At 46.3% G+C, this 23,799-nt stretch overlaps 1 protein-coding gene across 1 annotated transcript; it reads right to left on the reverse strand.

The window, feature by feature from the left end:
* Positions 1-516: 516 nt before the first annotated feature.
* dpt (dermatopontin) lies at positions 517-22,624 on the reverse strand. The gene is made up of 4 exons (XM_084309259.1): positions 22,277-22,624; positions 1,800-1,925; positions 1,158-1,265; positions 517-896 (listed from the first exon to the last, which is right to left on the reverse strand). Exons 1-4 carry the CDS (start codon positions 22,564-22,566, stop codon positions 830-832), a joined length of 591 nt encoding a protein of 196 aa, XP_084165385.1. The 5' UTR covers positions 22,567-22,624; the 3' UTR covers positions 517-829.
* Between the last annotated feature and the right edge of the window lie 1,175 nt (positions 22,625-23,799).

Here is a 23,799-nt window from a genome sequence, read left to right on the forward strand (position 1 = left end):
ATGTCCCATGTCGTTGCATGCCGAATAAAGACATCTCTAAAGAGGTCCTGCATTATTATTATTAAGTGCCATGCCCGTAAGCGACCACTAGGGGCAGAGTGACCTAACCGTGAATGAACATGTGATATAGCTACCTAACGCACCAGAACGAGTGGGAGACATCCCAGAGCTGCGCCTGACATGACATGTGTTTGGTTTTCCACCACCATTAAGCACCAAATGGGTGGAATTTGAGTGGAAGAAGGCTGTCAAACTCAATCAAGTTCCAGACAGTGAATCGATTGGAAGCACCAAACGCCTGGCTAACTAAAGCTTTTGGAGCCTGAATACACTTGACCAGTGGTTCTCAAACTACGGGTCGTGACCAAAAGTGGGGGTGCGGGTAGGTGACAGTGGGGTTGCGCATTGGCAAGTAAAAAAGAAAAAAAGTTTTTTATTTTTTTTTATTTTTGCAACATATTTTGGCTAAATATGCCTAGTTTTATAAATGTGTATTGATAATATAGTGCTGTAATTACATTTTCTAATAAATATGCATGATCAAGTTCAACAACGTGTGCTTTTATTTTGATATTCCTTAATTCCAAATTGAAATTATGCAATACATTAAGTGTGGGGTCCCCCACTAGACAGAACCCATGCACTAGACACTTCATGTATTGTTCCTTTGTTTTGGCAATTACCATTTAATAAATGGTTGGTTCTTGAATACTAAACTAATAATATTCAGATATTCAAAGGTAAATATAACGAGTATAGATATATTTTGTATATTTAGTTTTTGTTGTTTCTATTGTTGTATGTAGAGGTTGAAATCCTGCTGACACGTCTATAAATTCTCAAATTCACAGTCAAAGTCGGTCATCCTGCACATGATGTATTTCCACTGTCGGTCTCTGAAATAAAGTAAAACAGAAAGTCACGTTATTTTAACCATCGTAATTCATTGGATTGCTTTTTCCTGATTACTTTCTATGGTATGCCAATAAACCCCAGTCGCCAGAGGCCTCACACAGCTGACATTTATTTACCTCTAGTTCAGCCATGAGAACTACAAGTTTTGTTTTTTCTCCGGCGGTTCTGGGATAGATTTTTACGTTTGTTTAAAAAAAGTTATAATAACGTGAGACCAGAGTTTAATAGGAAGAAGCCCTGACCTGAGTACTCCACTGAAGGTGGTCTGGGCTCCTCTGATGAAGTAGCCGTAACTGGGGACAACCACCTCGGCCTCTTCCCTGTAGTACTCGGGCACCTCAGGGGTTTTCCTGTTGTATAGAAGAGATAGACAGACAGACAGATGGATCATTTAATTTGCTGGTGAGTGGGGCAGCTGTAGCCATATGTGTGTACAAAGTCCTGTGTCAACTGGACTTAGGGTGGACAAGTTATGACTTTTCCAATTTTGACATTTTGACCTTTGATTATAGCGCCACCATCAGGCCAATTGGTATGATGTTTGTTGATATTAGTTTATTTGCTTACTTTGTGTATTCTTTCCACGTCTATGCTGATGAGTATGTATTGTACTGTGTATGATTGTTGTTTACCTGTGCACTCAGTCTCACCAAGACAAATTCCAATCAATGTTTCATTGAAATGGTAATAAACTATTGAATTTGAATCTTGATGCACTGGCACACCAATATCTATAAGTGTGCATGTCTCTCTCGTGTACCATGTGGTAGCAAACACATTTGTTTGGGTGGACAGACAGACAGATTGACATACAGTATACTAGCCGCTTGGTTGCAGCTAAAAACTTCAAAACGACCATTAGTTCTGTGGTCTTGGAAACATACATGCAGGAGTACGGACAGCGGCGTTGGTAGCGGCAGCAGTAGAACTGCCATTCCCGGTCCAGAACGGCTTCAAAGTACTTGCTCTGGACTCCTGCCACCAGCCCATTATCGGTGCACGTTGAAGACCTGTACAGAGACACAGAGAGAGAGAGAGAGAGAGAGAGAGAGAGAGAGAGAGAGAGAGAGAGAGAGAGAGAGAGAGAGAGAGAGAGAGAGAGAGAGAGAGAGAGAGAGACACTTAAACCGAGTGATAAGACAAGTGTGCTCCTGTTTAGGTCTCTTGAGCAGAGTTAACATAATTGTGTTTCACAGAAACAAAACTAGACTCATCTGTACAGGATCATCATCCAGAGATTGAAATCGAGAACTATTCAATCGTCAGGAGGGATAGAAACCAGTATGGAGGTGGCGTCTGTGTGTATATTCACAAAGATACCAAATTCATCAACCGTACTGACCTTAACCATGACAAGATTGAAACTGTTTGGATTGAAATCTTATTTGAAATGGCGAAATCAGTACTAGTAGGCACAATCTATAGACCGCCAGAACACAGTGGCTTCTATGACACACTTGATGGGTGTTTAGCTGGGGTGGAGGGCGGAGAAAAGATTCTTATTGGGGACTGGAACATGGACATGCTCAGATTCAGATTCAGATTCAGATTCCTTTATTGAGCCATTTGTGTAAAACACATTGGTAATTGTTGCAGCAATACAGTGTATGCATTCTTTCTTTTTTCACAGTAAACAAACACCAACACAGACAAGAAACGAAAACAGTGCAGTGGGGGATTAATCAATAAATAAAATACATATATATATATATAAAGTGAAGTGTGCAGAGATCCAGTACGGACTAGTGCAGTGCAGTCAATGTCATTGAGCCAGTGTCACTTGGGGGCAGAGGGGGGGGGGGGGGGGGGGGGGGGGGGGGGGGGTACCGGGGGGGGGGGGGGGGCCTGAGGCATTGATCAGCCTGGCGGCTGAGGGGAAGAAGCTCAGTCTGTGTCGAGCTTTCACAGCCTTTGGGATCCTCAGCCTTCTCCCAGAGGGGAGCAGGGTGAAGAGGCTGTGACCGGGGTGGGATGGGTCGGCCATGATCTTTCTCGCCCTCTTCAGCGCCCTGGAGTCGTGCAGGGACCTGAGGGAGGGCAGGGGACAGCCGATCACCCTCTCCGCGGAGCGAATCACCCGCTGCAGCTTGGCAAGATCTTTTGCCGCTGCAGCAGGGAACCAGGAGATGATGGAGTGGGTGAGGATGGACTCAATGATGGCCGTGTAGAATTGGGCCATCATGGTCCTCTGCAGTTTATATTTCTTCAACTGCCGGAGGAAGAACATCCTCCCCTGGGCCTTCTTGAGCAGGCCCGTGATGTTGAGCTCCCACTTCAAATCCCGGGAGATGGTCATGCCGAGGAATCGGCATGACTCCACGGAGGTCACCTGAGTGCCTCCCAGTATGATGGGAGGGGGCAGGGCTGCTTTCTTCCTGAAATCCACTACCATCTCCACTGTCTTTTGAGCATTGAGCTCCAGGTTGTTGCAGCTGCACCAGCTCTGCAGCCTCTCGATCTCCCTCCTATAGGCCGACTCGTCCCCCCTGGAGATGAGACCCACCAGGGTGGTGTCGTCAGCGAATTTCAGGAGTTTGACCGAGGGGTGCAGAGAGGCACAGCTGTTTGTGTACAGGGAGAACAGTAGTGGGGATAGAACGCAGCCCTGCGGGGAACCGGTGCTGGTGGACCTAGAGCTGGAAATGCTCTTCCCCAGCCTCACCCGCTGAGACCTGTTGGACAGGAAGTCGGTAATCCACCTGCGAGTGGAGGCCGGCACCTGCAGCAGGGATAGCTGGTGCTCCAGGATGGGTGGAAGGATGGTGTTGAAGGCCGAGCTGAAGTCCACATACAGGATCCTGACATAGTTGCCCGCGTAGTCCAGATGTTCCAGCGTGTAGTGCAGAGCCATGTTCACAGCATCCTCTGTGGATCTGTTGGCTCTGTACGCGAACTGCAGCGGGTCCAGCACAGGATCTGTGATGAGCTTCAGGTGAGCCAGGACAAAGCGCTCCAGGACCTTCATGACCACAGAGGTCAGGGCGACAGGTCTGTAGTCATTAAGGCCCGTGACCTTGGCCTTCTTGGGGACGGGGATGATGGTTGAGGCCTTGAAGCATGCTGGGACGTGACACAGCTCCAGCGATGCATTAAAAATGGTGGTAAACACCGGTGCGAGCTGGTCAGCGCAGTGCTTCAGGGCAGAGGGGGAGACAGAGTCCGTAAAGCAGCACCCGTCTTCAAGGCCTTCAGTAGGTTTTGTGATCTACACAGCCTCAGCCAGCTAATCACCCAACCCACAAGAGTGTGTGATTCAACTCAGACTACCATTGACCTCATCCTGACCTCTGACAAGTCCAAGATCCACAATAAAGTGGTTATAGCATGCAGGTTAAATGATCATTATATGATATTATGTACTGTACCCGCAAAAAGCTAAAGCAAAAGGCTGGCTGTCACAAAACAGTCACATCTAGAGACCTCAACACCTACTCTAGCGAGGCCTTTAACCTCGAACTGGAGAGCCTGGATTGGTCAGATGAGCTCAATGGTACACTGGTTGAAGAAACATGGCTTGGCTTCAAAACCAAATTTTCATCAATACTAAACAACATGGCCCCCCTAAGAACCACCAGGGTAAAAAATTGTGCTGAGCCGTGGATGCACACTGAAATACTGACCGCTATGAAAGCCAGAGACAAAAAATGCTCTGAGTTTCGTAAAAGTCAGTCAAAGCTTACTAAAAGCACGAGCAGTGAACTCCAAGCCCACGTGACTGAACTCAAACTAGAAAGAAACAGACTAAGAAATGACGTAAACTCCATGATCAAAACTGCTAAAAAAAATGTCATCAATGACAAAACTGAGGAAAACAAAAATAAACCACGTGAACTTTGGAAATTACTCAATAATCAACTAGGCTGCAGTAAAAAAAATTAAAACCAGGTTCTCAAACATAAACATAAAGACGGACAACACGCTCATCACAGACAAGCTGGATGTAGCCAATTACTTAAACACTTTCTTCACAAACATAGCTACAACACTGGTAAACAAACTACCCTCCCACTCAGGGCATTATGGGGTAGAACACATAGTAGCATACTACAAGAACCTAGGCGTCCACAAAGACGACTTCAAACTGGAAATGGTAACTACAGATGAGGTACTCAAAAAACTGAGCGCTCTCCAACCGAACAAGGCCACTGGCCATGACAACATCCCCTCCAAATTCCTCAGAGACTCAGCAGTCGCCATCACCCCAGTCATCACACACATAATAAACCTCTCCATAAAACAGGGACACGTCCCCAAGGACTTCAAAATTGCGAGAGTAACACCCCTGCACAAAAAGGGCAGCAAATTAGACCCAGGCAACTACCGCCATGTTCTGTTTCGTTATGGCTTCGCTCAGCACCAGTTGCACTGTACTTCACTTCGTGCACGAGCACTGAATAAAAAATTCCACCATGTACCTTTACATCCCAACATTCGTCTGGCCACACCCCCATCCGCTTACCTTCATAAGCAGGAGTGTGGTCACCTACTCGCCTCCTTCTTCACTTTCACCACAAGGAAGTGCCTTCGGTAGATCCCCACATGACGAGGTTGTTAGTAGAAGAAAGTTGGAAAACAAAAGAAGATACGTTGACATCATATCTTTATTTTCTCTCTCACTATTTTCGAGAAAATACGGCGATATTGTCTTCGTTACTGGAGTGTCTGGAAGATGATGGGGTTGGGGTTGCCCTCCGGCCACACAGCTGGACTGTGGGAAGCACCGACTGTTGTGAGAAGCGGTTGTTTCCAGGTTGGGTACGTACTGTTTTGCTTGCGAGCTCTGGTTGTTGTTGATGCTGTGGGGGTTAGCTGACAATTTACGAAACGCCGACTTCAGGCTGGGGTCCTCTGCTCGGCTTAAACGGCGGTCGGAGGATCTTGGTCTGACGCCCATGATGGTCAATCTAGTGGGCCCCGACCAGGACCTGGTGATCCCAGGATTCTCGAGCAGATGCTTCTCTGTCCCGTGCAGGCCCATCTTTCATATACAAATGAAAGTATACCCTAACGAGGAAATGTGGGCATAGGATCTTCTTTATCGGGAGTTCCATGCTCAAAGTCGGCTGCAGCCCGAAATGGGAACTGTGCTGGCCCCGCTGCATGTCTGGATCACCGTTGAAAACTGTGTTCTGACATTCTTTTTCTTTTCCCTCTTAGGGGAGGGACTTGGACAGCGGCCTGTCTGAAGTGTGGCTTGTTATGTCGTTGTGTACAGTTCAGGTGATAGCTGCTTAGCTTGCGTGCTAGTTGTGGACTACTGTGTTAGCCAGTCAGCTGTTAGCTGCGACGCTAGCCCGCTGTGTTACCAGGCTAGTAAACGTTAGCTTGTTGCTATCGGTCGAACGGCTGTTAGCTTAATGCTACACTGTTGAACGTTTTCTATGACTATAACATGCCTTAAACACTCTGACTACGACGTCATCTTTGACAGAGGATGTTAGTCGAACCTACACCGGAGCCCTGCCAGCGAGGACTGCGTCAAACATGGAGAAACGTAGCGGCTGGGTGGCGCAACGACGTTACCCTCGTCGTCAACACAGGGATGCTGTGTTCAACTTCGGTGCCCCGTTAGCCAGATTGCAGTTCTCTTGGCCGGCGGTCAGGGTAGGAAGGTCCCGACCGGACCTTAAACACTTCTTCTTTCCTTCCCTTCTAAATGTTTTGTAATAACGATGTTTTCCAAAACGTGTGTTGCTGCAATACATTGAGGATACGGCGCGTGTTGTGTGTGAATTGTCTTGTCACTGGTATAGCTTCTCTCTCCATAGAAATCGGGTTGTTGTTTACATGTGTAAAAATGATCTGGTTAGTTGTGATGAGAACATGTGTGTACATGTAAGTGAACTCACAACTAAGGGGGTTATTTAACCTATAAAGCTATGCTTAGTGACATGTGATTAAGGAATGAATTCTTTTCTCAGCCTGTAATGACAATGAACAGTGTGTTCACATATTAACAGGGTTACCTGTTCAACTTGGTCGTATCAAGGGTAAGGAAGGAGGGGTGATCCCCCCGGTTCCCTGGGGCTTCCCCACCCTCCTCTCAGACATGTTGTTTACAATATATTGTGTCACTGTGTTTGTGGGGATACGATGTAACCCTCAGCTTAATTGCTGGGGTTGTGCTAACCGCTTGAGAAACTATATTTTCCTAAAGAAAAGATTGTTTGGTCACTTATCGTGTGTGCTTAGCAAGGCCTGTGGCCAATACATAATCGAGGATTCTGTATTCTCTCATTATGAAAAACGGCGTTCCTCTGTAGCAAGAGTGTACTTTTGCCATTTTTTGTTGTGATGAAGGGTTGTGTGTGTCTTGTGATCTACAACTGGGTTAGGTTTGGCCACAGAAGCACATGTGTAAGTCTGGTACCGGGGCTCTTAAAGGGGGCCCTCTCTATTCTGTGTTTTTCCTTAGTAAAAATCAGATAGCAGGTTAGCACATGAGCTGTGTGAAGCTGTTAGATACTTCATGTAGCAGACTATGACTGTGTCATGCTCTATTTGTCATTACATCGTATCATGGGTGTGGGGTTGTAAAGGGGTGAACTGGTAATCCTTTCCTCCCCTTTTCTGATTGGTCAGGGGTTAAAACCTCCTGTCCTTCAAGGTTCCTGTCACGTTGCTGTTCGGCACGTTACAGGGTAAGAGGGGGGGGGGGAGTTTCCTGGTCCCACGCCCTGGAAGATTGGGCGTGTGCACCGCGGAAATTCCCCCGCCATAGAGTACGCCACTGAGCGTGTCTCTGTTGGTAAGACTTCCGTGGGTTGTTCAGGTCCATGTTATGGATCTGTTTCAGGGAGTTGTCAGAGCTCCTCCTCACGAAGCTCCTCCTCGGGCCTTCTGTGAGTCGTACTCTCCTTCCCTGTGAGGGAGCCTCCTCAGAGTTCAGAGCCTCCTCCTCAGATTGTCATGGTGAGTAGAACTTCAAAAAGGAGTTCTGCTCTATTGTGTGTGTATTCGATTCAATTCGATTATTGAGTGTGTATTGGTTCAGTGCCTCCTCCTCGGAGAGCCCTAAACCCAAATATTACATAGCTCAATGTTGCAATATATTCTTTTCAATCTATACAGCTCGCATGAGAAGTCTCTCTGGGGATTTCCGTCTCCTCCCTATGGCGAGGGTGGTGGGATGTAAAAATGTAAAAAAAAATTACCCTCAGCTGCGTCACGTGGGATTCATGTCAGTCTGTGTTTCTTTCTTTTTTGAATAAAAAAAGGAAGGTACATGAAGCACGACGGCTCCGTGTCGTTCTCCCAGGCGACTTGGAGGAACAATGTTTGGTGTCTTGCTAGACTATCCATTGATGTGTTAGGGTCTCGACGCATACATAGTGCTGGCTCGGTGTGTTTCTGTTAAAGAATCACGCAGGGGCTAAGTGCGCCTTGGTTGCTTGTTAAAACAGCGTTTTTATAGGGCAACTGGGATGGAGTTTTGTCTCTTCCGAGCGCCAGTTCACTAGGTTGTCTCGATGAATTCTCATTCATATCTGGGGGATGTTAACGGAATAGATCAGAACATAGGTAGAGGGGTCTCACGCCCTTGTGGTAGGCCACTGAGCACGGTCCAAATGGGACCGTCTGGGTGGCGCCCTCTTTTCATGTTTTAGATCGACACGCATACCTACCCCCTCTTCTGGAGTGGGCATGTCGGCGTGGTTAGAACACGGGACTGGTCTGGTCGCGCTGGTCCAGGTCAGTTAACCCGTTGTCCGCCGGGGATGCAGACCTGCTGTTCTGGTACCCTGAGGGACTTGTGCTTTTTTCGGGGGGGAAAATGCCGGGTCGGTCCGGGTGTCACAGGGTTAGGCGTTATGGAGACCCTTTGTTGGGTACATGTTGTACTCTGCACTATCGTAATGGCTTACGGCCATACCAACCTGTACACGCCCAATCTCGTCCGATCTCGGAAGCTAAGCAGGTTCGGTCCTGGTTAGTACTTGGTTGGGAGACCGCCTGGGAATACCAAGTGCGGTGTGCTTAGGGCTGGTTCTCCATTCTTTTCGATCCTCTCTCACGCGTGGCGAAAAGGGGGCTGTTGGGGTGGTCTTGGACCTCCTCTGGTAACCCTGTGCTTCCCGTGCCGCCGGGCTCGGCCCGAAGTAAAGTTTCGTTGATACCGTAGGCCTGGGATAACCCCTTTTTTGAAAACTGAAACACTTGTACTGCGGTATAGCCGGTGTATACCCGCAGGTGTGTTTTGGAGTTTTTTCTTGAGGGGTTATAGGAACAACCACCGTCTGTACCGAGAGGGTAGTTGATTCCCTGGTATGTTGGAGCAGAGTCAACTCCCGGGTTACCCGGTTGAGTGTGCCCCTGTACGTTCATGACGTCTGCCAATCATGTCAGCCTTCTCTGCCTCGACCCCTCTGGGTGGTTTTTCTTTTAATGGAGGCTTTGTCATGGTGATCAACAACGCCAGCATACGCCACATCTCGTCCACAGTGCTCCAGGCTCAGGTTACAGCCTGCTGCCTGGTTTCCCCGGTGCACTGCCTGCTTCCGTTGGTTAACCTTTTTTGTGTGCTTACGGCCATGCTGACTGCCTGTTCTGCAGGGTCAGTGTGCCAGGCGGTGTGCTATTGGGGGGAAAGGGCCCGCTCTTGGAGGGGCCTTATCCGAATACGCTGGCGATGTGGGGGGCGGTGTCACTAAGTGACCGCCTGGTGGGGTCTTGATGCCTGGCGTCATTGACCTCTCCGGGCCCCCTTTTTTTCCAGGGGATCCAGTCCCTTCGGTGGGTCTGGGTCTTCCTTCGCGCTCCGCTGCTACAGCCTTGCCACGGGGTTGGGTTGCTCTTGACCCCGTGATTTTGGGGGCAGTAGCGAGGTTGTTCCTTCCGTTCGTTCCCGGGTGGCATGCGGGTTGTGCGTGTGTGTAGTCGTGGGGTCAAGCCACGGTCTGCTCACCCTGTGCGTTGAGTTACTTGAGTTCCTCTTCGCACGGTCGGATCCGTCTCCCTCCCGTAAGCCTCCAATAGGGGGGGTATCCTCCATTAGGGAGGGTCGGGGGAGTTTTTCAAGTTTCAAGTTTCTTTAATAGTTGTCATACAGAAGTACAGAATACTTTTGTACAAAATGCTTCTTACTGTTGCGCTTCAGAGACTGTGCAAGACAAGATAAGTATGAAATAAAAACATAGTAAAATTAGAAGTAAAAAAAAGAGGTCACAGTGTTCAGTTTAGACATATGTACAATGTTCGATGCAGAATAGACGTAGTTACCATACAATATACAATACTGTGCAGTGTACTAATATACAATACTATATAGTGCAAGGCAGAAATGGAGAAATGGGACGAGGTGCAATTTAGGTACAATTCACAGTAGGTGTACGAGTTGTAGTGCAAATCCTTTATCAATAAATATAAAGTGTAAGTGTGTTTGTGTGATCTAAAGTGTGGAGAGTGGGTGCTGCAGTGTGTTGTTTGTTTGAGTGAGTGTGTGCGTGTGGGTGTGTGTGCTGTGTGCATTTGATGGTTGTTGCATAGTGATTATTGTTCGTTTAGCGATTATTGTTCGTTTAGCAGCCTGATGGCCTGGGGATAGAAGCTTCTTCTGAGTCTTTCTGTGCTCGCCTTAAGACTCCGGTATCGCTTGCCTGACCGCAGCAGTTCAAAGAGGCAGTTGTTCGGGTGGCTCGAGTCCTTAATAATTCTCTTAGCCTTCCCCTTGCACCGCTTGTTGTAAAAATTGTGCGTTCGGCTGAACGTGTCACTCTTTGTAGTCTGCTACGGTCTTGTGCAGTGCTATTCCCAAACCAGGAGGTGATGTTGCCGGTCAGGATGCTCTCTATTGTACATGAGTAGAAGTTCCTAAGGATCTTCTGACTGACTTGGAACTTCCTTAGGCGCCTGAGGAAGTAGAGGCGTTGTCGTGCCTTCTTCACAACACTGTCAATGTGTGTGGTCCATGTCAAGTCCTCGGATATGTGGGCTCCGAGGTACTTGAAACTGTTCACTCTCTCAACCGGTGCCCCGTCGATGCTGAGGGGGCTGTAGTCCTTGACCCCCGACCTCCTGAAGTCCACAATCATCTCTTTTGTTTTGCTGACGTTCAGGGAGAGGCAGTTCTCCTGACACCACTGTGACAGGTTCTCTACCTCTTCCAGGTAGGCCCTTTCGTCGTTGGCAGAGATCAGGCCCACCACTACTGTGTCATCAGCAAATTTGATGATGGTGTTGTTGTTCCGCTGTGCTACGCAGTCATGTGTGTACAGGGAGTAGAGGAGGGGGCTCAGAACACAGCCCTGGGGGGCCCCTATGTTGAGCGTGATGGATGAGGAGGTGCAGTTGCCGGCTCTTACCACCTGGGGTCTGCCCGTCAGGAAGTCCAAGACCCACTGGCACAGGTCATAGTTCAAGCCCAGGTCCCTGAGCTTGGCTATGAGTTTGGAGGGGACTATGGTATTGACTCGGTCCTCCCCGGTCTGATGGTTGTGGGGGGCCTCAGCGGGGTACATTTGTCGGGCTATGGCTCCCGCTCAGCTCCTGTTGTGCAACTGGTGCTGAGCGAAGCCATAACGAAACAGAACGTAAGGTTATGTATATAACCAAGTTCTGTGAGTTGTGGTGCGCTCAGCACCAGGACGCCGCTGCGGCCCTTGATCTCGCCTTATGGTGAAAGTTTGGGAAGGAGGCGAGTAGGTGACCACACTCCTGCTTATGAAGGTAAGCGGATGGGGGTGTGGCCAGACGAATGTTGGGATGTAAAGGTACATGGTGGAATTTTATTCAGTGCTCGTGCACGAAGTGAAGTACAGTGCAACTGGTGCTGAGCGCACCACAACTCACAGAACTTGGTTATATACATAACCTTACGTTTCTATCCTTACATCCATCTCGAAAGTCATAATAGTATACAAACAGGTCGAAAAGTACCTTGCGGAAAAAAATCGAATCTACGAATTCCAATCTGGCTTCAGAACATCCCACTCCACTGACACATGCCTTCTCTATTTGAACGACCACATCAAACAAGAGGTGGATGCGGGCAAATACTGCGGCATGGTCATGCTGGACCTACAAAAGGCCTTTGACACTGTCAATCACACCATTCTGATTGACAAGCTAAAAGCAATTGGTTTTGATAGTCTATCAGTGAGCTGGATACAATCCTACCTGGAGGGGAGAGAACAGATGGTGGAGGTAAACGGTACCCTATCCCCCCCCTCCCAGTGAGCTGTGGTGTTCCTAAGGAAGCATACTAGGACCGCTACTGTTCCTAATTTATGCAAATTACATGTCGTCAGCTTGTGACTGCAACTTGTTCCTGTTTGCGGACGACTCAGCCTTGCTGGTCTCTGACAAGAACAAGTTACAGGTTGAAAAAACCCTCAGCTCGGAACTAGGCAAAATCTGCATATGGCTCGCCGATAACAAACTATTGACACATGGGCAAAACAGAGTCCATTCTCTTCGGTTCAAATAACAAACTCAGCAAGACCGACGGCTTCTCAGTTACAGTGGGTGACAATATTGTCACAAGGAAAGATAAAATTACCTACCTGGGTTCCATCCTAGAGGCTAATCTTTCCTGTGACAAAATGGCATCCAATGTAATAAAAAAATAAAAAAAAACTCATGGTACCAAAGCACCTCAAAGGCACTAAAAACCAAATTACAAACATCTCAAAACAAACTAGTCAGACTACTGCTTGACCTGACTCCTAGAACCCACCTCACCCCTGCCCACTTTGACAACCTAGGATGGCTTAGAGTAGACGACAGAGTACAGCAACTTGCAATGGGCCTGGTCTACAAGATACACTACACGACCAAGGTACCCATGTACATGTCAAAATACTTCCCAAAGGTCAGTGAATACCACGATCACAACACCAGAGGGAGCTCAACAAATCATGTTAAACCCAGATTCGGCTCAAACAAGGGACTAAACACGTTTTGCAATTATGCCACATCAATGTGGAACGCCCTACCCAAAGCTGTAAAGGAATGTGAATCACTACCCACTTTCAAAAACACTCTCAAAGAACACCTACGGGAGACTGCAATTAGAAACTGGCCCCCACAAATGTCTTATCCCAGTTGTACAGTAAATGACCAAGTATGGCTTTGTCAGTATTCCAATGTACAGTGTACAGTGCCCCCCCCTCCCCCTCCCCAACCCCCCCCCCCCCCACCTCCAATGTACAGTCCCCCCCCCCCACCCACCCAACCCCACCCCACCTACCCAACCTCCTCCAATGTACAGTTTATACATCAAATGTATATACACTCTTTTCTGGACACTTTTTGTATCACAAACAGTACTGTATTTGCAAATCTGCTATGTCATAAATGTATAGATGTAGCAACTGTCTATCTGTATGTCATGTGTGTCATATATGTTGTGATGAATTGAAAATGGGGGACCCTGATGTAAACAAGACGAAAGTCTTTCTCTGGTCTGCATCCCCTTAAAGGGGAACTATCTTATAAATGGCCTTTTTGAGTGTTTAGCATTGTTTCCTAGCTATGTGAACTTATATTAATATGATCTATGTCTCAAAATTCTCATATTGGCGCATTCTTCCAATTCTCCTCTCACAATATTCACCCTCACTGAACTGAGTCGTTTGAAAATGTGCCTATATGTGATGTCATATAGTCACTGCTGCATGTTAATGTTGAGATAGACGACGACGCTCCGCAGTGGTTTAGGTGCGGCCCTGCAGCCCAGACTCAAAACAGCTCGAAATCTTGAGGTAGAAAAATGCTGTTTTTGAGGACTTGATTAGAAATACAAAACAATGAATAAAAAAAATATATATATTACAGAGGTGTTCCATAGACTCACAGGAATTGTGTAAAAGTGCCCAAATAGTGAAAGAAATAGTAAAATAGTTCCCCTTTAACAATTGTATGTATTGAGCTGTACTGTACTGTACCCATTCTGCAATCTGTTAATAAAGTTTTCAATCAATCAATCAAGAGTATAGTGCGGCAGCTGCTGCTCCTGCTCACAAGTTTATCCTCAGGTGATTTGATGTAAATGCTGGTTTGTTGACAGTGCGGATTGTTTATGGCCCATACAATTAGTTGTCATCACAACAGAATCCGTGATTACCAACCCCCGAGCAACGGGTGCACTGTGATCCACAGTCTCGTTTTTTGTCATGGCAACATGGACACAGCCCACAGCCATTCAGCCAATAGGAATAGGTTAGGTCTTTCCCAGCAGAGTAACGTCTCCGCCGGAGTGTAATTCAAAGAGACAGCTATGGTAATAGAGGCAAGTGTGGCCGGGGGTTGGAGAGCCTTGAGAGTGAGCCTTTTTTTGATTCACGAGGCTGGGTCGTCAAAGAGATTGTATGATAAGGGATTGGATGCAGTGGAGTGTGTAGGCTTAATTAGCATGCACGCAGTTCTGAAACAAAAGGAGTGAGTTGACGGTGAATCCACCCAAGTGTTTACTGGAAAACATGTCTGGAGGTTTTTAGATGCAAAAACACCTCTGTGACTGCCAATGCCACTAACTACCTTGCTCGCTCATTCGGTAAGTCACTCACGGTTGGCCACTCTGCCCCTAGTGGCAGCTCACAGGCATGGCCATGTGTGTAAACCAGTTCAAGGGATGCGAGAATGGTTTGCATCTATGACACTGTGTCCTTGTTCTTCTTGGAGATGGGGAATGGGATGAAAATGAAAGCCTTATAATGAAGGCTATGGGTTACCTCTCGTGGCCCATTTGCTGTGTGCATTACTGTAAGCTCTCAATACTGTATGGTTCACTGTGTACTTTTGTATATTGAATACAAATAATTGATATGCACCATTTCAGAAGTCAAATCACATGAACTGAGAGTACCGTAGAATAACATGAGCTGCTTTATTGTAGCTGTCTCTCCTTGGCTTTATCCTCTTCAGTGTTTCACATTGAGATTAGATACATTTGAAATCATTTCAATAAACCTCAGAACAACAAGACTGCCCTGGGTGTGTTCCATCCTGCACCCTGCCATGATCCTGGGTGTGTTCCATCCTGCACCCTGCCATGATCCTGGGTGTGTTCCATCCTGCACCCTGCCATGACCCTGGGTGTGTTCCATCCTGCACCCTGCCATGACCCTGGGTGTGTTCCATCCTGCACCCTGCCATGACCCTGGGTGTGTTCCATCCTGCACCCTGCCATGACCCTGGGTGTGTTCCATCCTGCACCCTGCCATGGCCCTGGGTGTGGTCCATCCTGCACCCTTCCCCCTGCCATAGCCCTGGGTGTGTTCCATCCCTCTCTAAGGGACCCTGGCAGCGGTCTTCCTCCAACTGAGCTGCTGGACAGATTTGTTTTATTAGTCTGTGGAAGGTATGCTGCATGTTGCAGGGGTTCAGGAAATGCCTCTGAGATGATGTGGTCATGAAGGGCAGAAAGGAGTCTGAATATGAAACAGCCAGTTGGATGCGACTGACCATGAATCAGAATCTGAAAACAGCCAGTTGGATGCGACTGACCATAAATCAGTCATGTTGTTCCCAGGATTAATCAAGTGAAGACACTACTGGCATTTTTCCAGATGGTGGATATTCTTTGAGTAATAGATAATACAGACACATATACAGACATTTGCTCTGACTGATATATATAATACAGTGGGCCACAACAGGTATCTGAAATACCATACATGTCTAGGTCATATTAATGTAAGGTAAGATAAGATATTCCTTTAATGATACCCTTGGGGAAATCGGGGATGTATGAGTGAAACCTACATAAAGCAGGGAAGGGTATTCTACATGTGGGAAACTACTGTACACGCCTTTTGTTTGACCACAGAATATTAGTATTGGCTAAATAACTCAGTGGTTTTATTGTGGTAATGAAATAATAAGCTCTGTCCCCTCGTTGAGAAACCTGTTCCCCACCCAGTCCATGGCTGACAGATCCAGTGAGAGAACAAAGACAGGTCCTGAGAGCGGCTGAGAGGAAGTATAGAAAGTCACGCCTCACTGCTGACATCGACACATATCACAACCTCTTGTTAACATTCTCCAAAACAATGCCAAAGCTTCCTTCTTTCACTATAAGATCGAGGCCTCTGCCAAGAATCTTCGCAAACTGCATGCTACCATGTCCTCCCTCCTCACTCCCCCCCCACCCCCTCCCCCCTCATCTTTCTCTGCTAAAGACTTCGCGATCTTCTTTGAGGAAAAAGTGGAGAACATCCGCAGCTCCTTCTCCCAACCCCCACCCATTCCAAATGCTGAATCGAGAACCTCATCCTTCACTCTGTCATCTTTCTCTCCCATTACAGAAGCCGAGACCATGACACTGGTAACGTCGAACCGTCCCACTACATGCCAGCTGGACCGGCTACCCTCCCCACTCCTCCAGACCATAGCACCAGACATCCTCCCATTCCTAACTGCAACCATCAACTCCTCACTCAACTCGGGGGTGGTCCCCACCTCCCTAAAACAAGCCAGAGTTACGCCGCTCATAAAAAAACCAACCCTGAACCCAACCGTCATAGGCAACTATCGTCCTGTCTCTCTTCTCTCCTTCCTTTCTAAGGCTGAGGTTACACCTAGGGTGTTTTTCGTTTCGTTTTCAAAATGAGTTTCGCTTTCCCGGTCGCAACGTAGTGGCAGCCGAGTTAGACATTCGTTTTGCAACGTGAGCACTTTCGTTTTGCCTCCTGAGCACAGTGATGTAGTAGCTTACCACCACCGGTATGACTGTGTATGAATGAATAATGGACTCTGTGAAGCGCTCTGGGTCAGTGAAGAGCGCTATATAAATCCAAGTCATTATTATTATTATTATTATTACAATGCCAAAGCAGTAGGTGGCAGTAGGTGGAAAACATGAAGGCAATTTTCAACCAATCAGAACTTGAATGTGCCAATACACTTCCTGCAAAAAAAATATACAAGCCGCCATCTTTAAATGCCTCCTTGAGCTATTTAGCCACTGTAGCACTTATTTTTCAGCAAAGAACGTGCAATAAACAAAACGGATACATTCACTGTGTGTTCTGCCTCTCATTTGTTGATGAAACAAAACTAACATCAACACAATTGAACACCAAAAGCGGAGTTTAGTCTCATCTGCGCCGATTTTGTTTGCTTATATGCTAACGTGAATGGAATATGCCAGTATAACAGTATAGCATTGTGGCTAGCAGCTAACGTTAGCTCACGTTAGTTAGCCAGCCAGCACCAGGATGATATCAGGAGCTATCAGTAGCTAGATAACATTAGAGACAACGCCTCATGTATTAAACAAAAGTGAATAGATGACTGGGCCATTTTGTTTAATGCTTGTTATGTTGAAAGAGGGGCTCTGAGCTAACAGGGTCTGGTAGCTAACGTTAGCTCACGTTAGCCAACTGCTCATGCAATCGTTAATGCTAGCAGAATGAATGGATGTAAACTTTATTTAACATATTGCAGAATGGGTACAATACAATACGGCTCAATACAAACAATTGTTAAGGGAATGCAGACTGTTGTAGCTTGGACTGGGGTCCTTATAACAATAACTTGACAACACATGGTAGCTGCAGCTATTTGGGACAGCTCTGTTGTCACCGGACGTTGGTGAGGGCACGCAGATGTCGGTATCTACTGCGCATGGGCGTTGAGCAACAACGGCTCCGCGCAGATTACACGACACGTTGTCGGCGAGTTTTGGCGTTTTTCCAAAACGGAAACACAATTTACCGTTGTCAGTAGGGCAACGCGTTTTCCTGCCAAAACGGCATTTCTATTTAACAGGGACAGCAAACGTATTCAAAACAGCAACAAAACGAAAACTAAAACAGTCTGTGTAACCATGGCCTAAAACACTTGAACGTGCTGTATCCAACCAACTTACTGCTTATCTCTTACAGAATGACCTCCTAGACCCTAATCAGTCTGGCTTCCGGACTGGTCACTCCACAAAAAACTGCCCTCATTGCGGTCACAGAGGCACTTCACTTAGCAAAAGCGAAAGGCCTCTCCTCTGTCCTGATTCTCCTAGATCTATCTGCAGCCTTCGACACAGTCAACCATCAGATCCTCCTCGCGGCCCTCGCAGGAATAGGAGTGGCTGGCTCTGTGCTGACATGGCTGACATCATACCTCAATGACCGCTCCTACCAAGTGTCATGGAGAGGGACCCTGTCAGCCACCCGCCCCCTGCGGACGGGTGTCCCCCAGGGCTCTGTCCTAGGACCCCTTCTCTTCTCCCTCTACACTAAATCACTGGGTAACATTATCACGTCTCATGGCTTCTCGTATCATTGTTATGCCGACGATACTCAACTCTTCCTCTCCTTCCCTCCCTCAGATATCCACGTCTCTGAGCGGATCTCGGCCTGTCTGTCTGACATCTCCGCCTGGATGACGACCAACCACCTCAAACTGAACCTAAGCAAAACAGAATTGCTCCACCTGCCGGCCAAATACTCCCCCCTGACCGACCTTTCCATCACAGTCGAGAATGCAACTGTGACCGCGTCCCCGACCGCCAAGAACCTTGATGTTGTCCTCGACGACCAGTTGAACTTCTCTGCTCACGTCGCAGCGACAACCAGAACCTGCAGATTCCTCCTGAGCAACGTCAGAAGGATCCGCCCCTTCCTGACAAAAGAAGCCACCCAACTCCTCGTCCAATCAACAGTCATCTCCCGCCTCGACTACTGCAACGCACTGCTCGCTGGACTCCCGGCCACTGCCACCAAGCCATTCAGAATGCAGCGGCCCGCCTGATCTCAAACCTACCGAAGTCGGCCCATGTCACCCCACTTCTTAGGGACCTGCACTGGCTCCCCATTGCTGCACGAATCTGCATACCGTGCGGCAAAGGGAACCGCTCCCGCCTACCTCCGGTCAATGGTCTCCAACTACACACCCTCAAGACCCCTACGCTCTGCATCTTCTGGCCGCCTCAGACGGTCAGACCTACTCCTATCCGAGCTCCGGGAGGGTCATCAAGGAGAAGCCGCCTATTCTCAGTCCTTGCCCCACAATGGTGGAATGAACTACCCACCCCAGTTAGAACAGCCGAAACCCGTCCAATCTTTCGCCGTCGACTAAAGACGCACTTCTTCAACCATTATCTGAAAAAAATAAATAAATAAAAAGATATCTAACCCCAACTAACCTTACTGTCATGCACTTGTCCTAATAAACTAACCTACACTGTAGCACTCAACACTTTGATGAACATTGTTACTCAGCTGATAGAGTTGTGCCCTTCCTGATGACTTGTCGTACAGAACTTGTAAGTCGCTTTGGATAAAAGCGTCAGCTAAATTACTAAATGTAAATGTAAATGTAAATGTAATACAGCTTATATTGTCACACGCTGCTATCACTCACTGGGAACCAAATAATCTCTTAATTAACTGAGTCTTGCTCATAGCCGCCCATTGTTTGTGAGCAGGTATTGATGGGTTGATTCTCATAAAAGGTTGATTGTCTTAGTCCCCATTTTGCAGATGGACACCCCCTGTGGAGCGCCGTTAAATGGGAAATCAGAGAGCGGGTCCATGTGTTTTCACTGTCAGGTCTATCCAGTATACCCATGAGAGTAAACTTAAGTACACACACTGAAAGTTTAAGAGCATAGTATTTTAGTTTTAGATTGTGACTGAGTAGAATACTGGCTGTAGCATACTAGTATATTTTCCGCTAAAAGCAAAAGATGCAGAGGAAAAACATAGCATTGCTTTGCACTGCAGTACATCAAAACTGAGATCATCATCTCTGCCATCGTCTTGTCTGGTTGCAGCCATCTCTGCCGTTATGTTCCAAATGTCTGGTGGATGTCCCTTTGTGTGTGAGCCAGCACAACACAGGTGTCTTTGTTAATGCAACAGCTCCAGCAGCCAACTCCAAGCAGGTCTGGGATGGGCCTGTGTTGTGTGCTAATAGTGACCCTTTTAAAGTTGTGTGCTAATAGTGACCTTTTAAAACGAAACAAGACAAAAAAAACATAGTTGGTCCACCATGTCAGGGAGCAAAATGACCCCTGAGAGGAGGGGACATGTAAATTGACAGATTGTGTGCAATTCGATAATGGGCTTAATGGTGGAAGAACTATGAAGACGAACCATATACTGCTCTCCTGTGGAAGACACATATGATTGATTGATTGATTGATTGAAAACTTTATTAACAGATTGCAGAATGGGTATAGTACAGTAGAGCTCAATACATACAATTGTTAAGGGGATGCAGACCAGAGAAAGGCTTTCGTCTTGTTTACATCAGGGTCCCCCATTTTCAATTCATCATAACATATATGACATACATGACATACAGATAGACAGTACTGCTACATCTATACATTTATGACATACCAGATTTGCAAATACAGTACTGTTTGTGATACGAAAAGAGTCCAGAAAAGAGAGTATATACATTTGACGTAGAAACTGTACATTGGAGGAGGTTGGGTAGGTGGGGGGGGGGGCTGTACATTGGAGGTGGTTGGGGGGGGGGGGGGGGGAGGTTGGGTAGGAGGGGTGGGTGGGGGACACTGTACAACTGAACAAGCAAAACTGTACATTGGAATATTGACAAGACCATACTTGGTCATTTACTGTACATTGGGGGGGGGTTGTGTTAGGACATTTACAGGGGCCAGTTTCGAATTGCAGTCTCCCGTAGGTGTTTTTTGAGAGTGTTTTTGAAAGTGGGTAGTGATCCACATTCCTTTACAGCTTTGGGTAGGGCGTTCCACATTGATGTGGCATAGTTGCGAAAGGTGTTTAGTCCCTTGTTTGAGCCAAATCTGGGTTTAACATGATTTGTGGAGCTCCCTCTGGTGTTGTGATCGTGGTATTCACTGACCTTTGGGAAGTATTTTGACATGTACATGGGTACCTTGGTCGTGTAGTGTATCTTGTAGACCAGGCCCATTGCAAGTTGCTGTACTCTGTCGTCTACTCTAAGCCATCCTAGGTTGTCAAAGTGGGCAGGGGTGAGGTGGGTTCTAGGAGTAAGGTCAAGCAGTAGTCTGACCAGTTTGTTTTGAGATGTTTGTAATTTTGTTTTTAGCGCCTTTGAGGTGCTTTGGTACCATGAGGTGCAAGCATAGTCGTAGTACCCTTGAATGAGTGCTCCTGCCAGAGTCTTCAGGGTATTCTTGTTTACCAGTGAGGAGATCCGGTACAAGAATCCTGTTCGTTGGTTGACTTTCTTTATTACATTGGATGCCATTTTGTCACAGGAAAGATTTGCCTCTAGGATGGAACCCAGGTAGGTAATATCTTCTTTCCTTGTGACAATATTGTCACCCACTGTAACTGAGAAGCCGTCTGTCTTTATCTTACCAACAAACGGCTGAACCATGTTATGCCTTTCGGTTGTGTTTTAAATGTTAGGATATTAGTCTGGTCCCAGAAGCTTTAATATACATTTTAATATTATGATTGGTGATGAATAGATCCATGAAATCATTTTCACAGCTGGTACAAAAAAACTATATATAGAATAATACAGAATAATCAGAATCAGAAATCAGTATAATCTGTTTTACTGCAACATTCTATACAGAAATGGGGATAGGATGACACATTTTCACGTGCTAGGTTTTCTTTTGTTGCTTATTTGATACTGGTGTATGACAGAATTGCATCTGTGCATGTCAGAATTAGTCAAATAATAATAATAATAATAATAATAATAATAATAATAATAATAATAATAATAATAACAATAACAAGAATGGTATAACACTACCAAATCACTTATTCATGTCTCTGGTGTCAGAGAGGTGCAAATCATTTTCAACTAGGCCAGCCTGTGAAATGTTTTATGTGGTAAAGACATCAAACGGTTACCAAACAGAAGTTTAAAAACACACAGATATTGACTTCTTCAATCAATATCTGAAATGAAGAAGAAGGGGGGGGGGGGGGGGAAATGCACTTTGCTACTAAGTTATCTACCTTGCCAATATTACTACCTATATGCTAATATGTCTATACTACTATGCACTCAAGACTGTAGCACTCAAGTTCAACACTGTTTGACTTAAACAAATTCTTACCCTTAGCTGCCAGAGTTGTACCCTTCCTGCTGACTTGTTGTACAGAACTTGTAAGTCACTTTGGATAAAAGCGTCAGCTAAATGTAAATGTAAATGTTTAAAAACGAACCAAACTGATACTGGATATAAGTTACAGACAACTGTTGATTGGGTGGCAGCGACGGGTGTAAAATCTGTTGTATAATTTGTACAAATCACTTCTACCTCAGTTACATCTTGCCCTTATCGCCAAATACTCTTCAATTGATCCAAGCCTGTCCCTGGTCTGACTCTAAACATGTCCATCTGTCACAGACAGCCACATATGCAGACGGTCAGAAAGGTTTACAATATATAACGCAGAGGACCAGACATGCCAGGCGGGGGGGGGGGGGGGGGACCTACCACTCCAGCCCGGCTCGGCTGATATCGTCCCACCAGCAGTCGGTGGGCTCCCCAAGGCTCTCGGGGGGGCTCTGGCACTCGAACGTCCACAATCGGTCGGAGCCTTTCTTCTCGACGAAGTAGCTCCTCATGGCCACCACCACTTCTCCGTGGGGACACTGGAAGTTGAAGCCCTGACGGAATGTGTTCACCCAGGGGATCTCGTAAAGGTAGCTGTAGTTGGTGTCGTCGTCCTGGGCTGCCACTGTGGTGAGCAGAGGAAGAGCCCACAGCATGAGAAGTGAATTCATCCTTGGGATGGTCTGTGCTGACTTAGTCCCAGTGATCAGCTGCTCTCCACACACTCCTCAGCTGCCTCACTTGGGAAAAGCTCACCGCCTATTGTCGCCCAGATGTTTTATATCCAGAAGGCGTCTATAATTTTCCGCTCAAGGCAAAAAAACAAAAACAAATTGGACCTCACTTGACATTTTTTAAAGGGGCACTTCACCAAAAAACAATGCATATTTATTTTGCACATAATCTCACACACATCCAAAGACTATAAAGAGTTTTGACAACATTCATTTAGTTTGACAGTTATTGAGAGTAAAGGAGTTTGAATATGGCCACCAGTGATGTCACCAGGGGACATTGGATTCATGTGTTCAGCTCAATGAAATGATACGGTCACAGTCCCTATAATACAATAATATATAATATAATATATAATATAATACAATACAGTACGGCTCAATACATACAATTGTTAAGGGGATGCAGACCAGAGAAAGACTTTCGTCTTGTTTACATCAGGGTCCCCCATTTTAAATGCATCATAACATATATGACATACATGACATACAGATAGACAGTACTGCTACATCTTGTCTAAGAAGCACAGTGAAGTTACCGGTTGTTATTTGATTGATTGATTGAAAATTGTATTAACAGATTGCAGAATGGGTACAATACAGTACAGCTCAATACACACAATTGTTAAGGGGATGCAGACCAGAGAAAGACTTTCGTCTTGTTTACATCAGGGTCCCCCATTTTCAATGCATCATAACATATAATGACATACATGACATAGATAGACAGTACTGCTACATCTATACATTTATGACATACCAGATTTACAATTACAGTACTGTTTGTGATACAAGAAGAGTCTAAAAAGAGAGTATATACATTTGACGAAGAAACTACATTGGAGGAGGTGGGTACGTAGGAGATTGGTAGGTGGGGTGGAGGGGGGAGGGGGTATTTCGTATAACACACTCCACGTGACCCCAGAACCTCAATGTAAATAAACCATAATCACCCTACAAAAACAGTACTGTATTTGTAAATCTGGTATGTCATGAATGTATAGATGTAGCAGTACTGTCTATCTGGGTTTAACATGGTTTGTGGAGCTCCCTCTGGTGTCTATAGTGGATCTACTATTGGATCTACTTTCTCTGTGGATGGTTTTGTGAATAAATCTTCATTATGCTTCAATTACTGTGTGTTTATTCTATAGCAATAAGGTTGGGTGA

The sequence above is a fragment of the Notolepis coatsorum genome (assembly GCF_963971535.1).
Source record: "Notolepis coatsorum genome assembly, chromosome: 2".
NCBI classification, from domain to species: Eukaryota; Metazoa; Chordata; class Actinopteri; order Aulopiformes; family Paralepididae; genus Notolepis; species Notolepis coatsorum.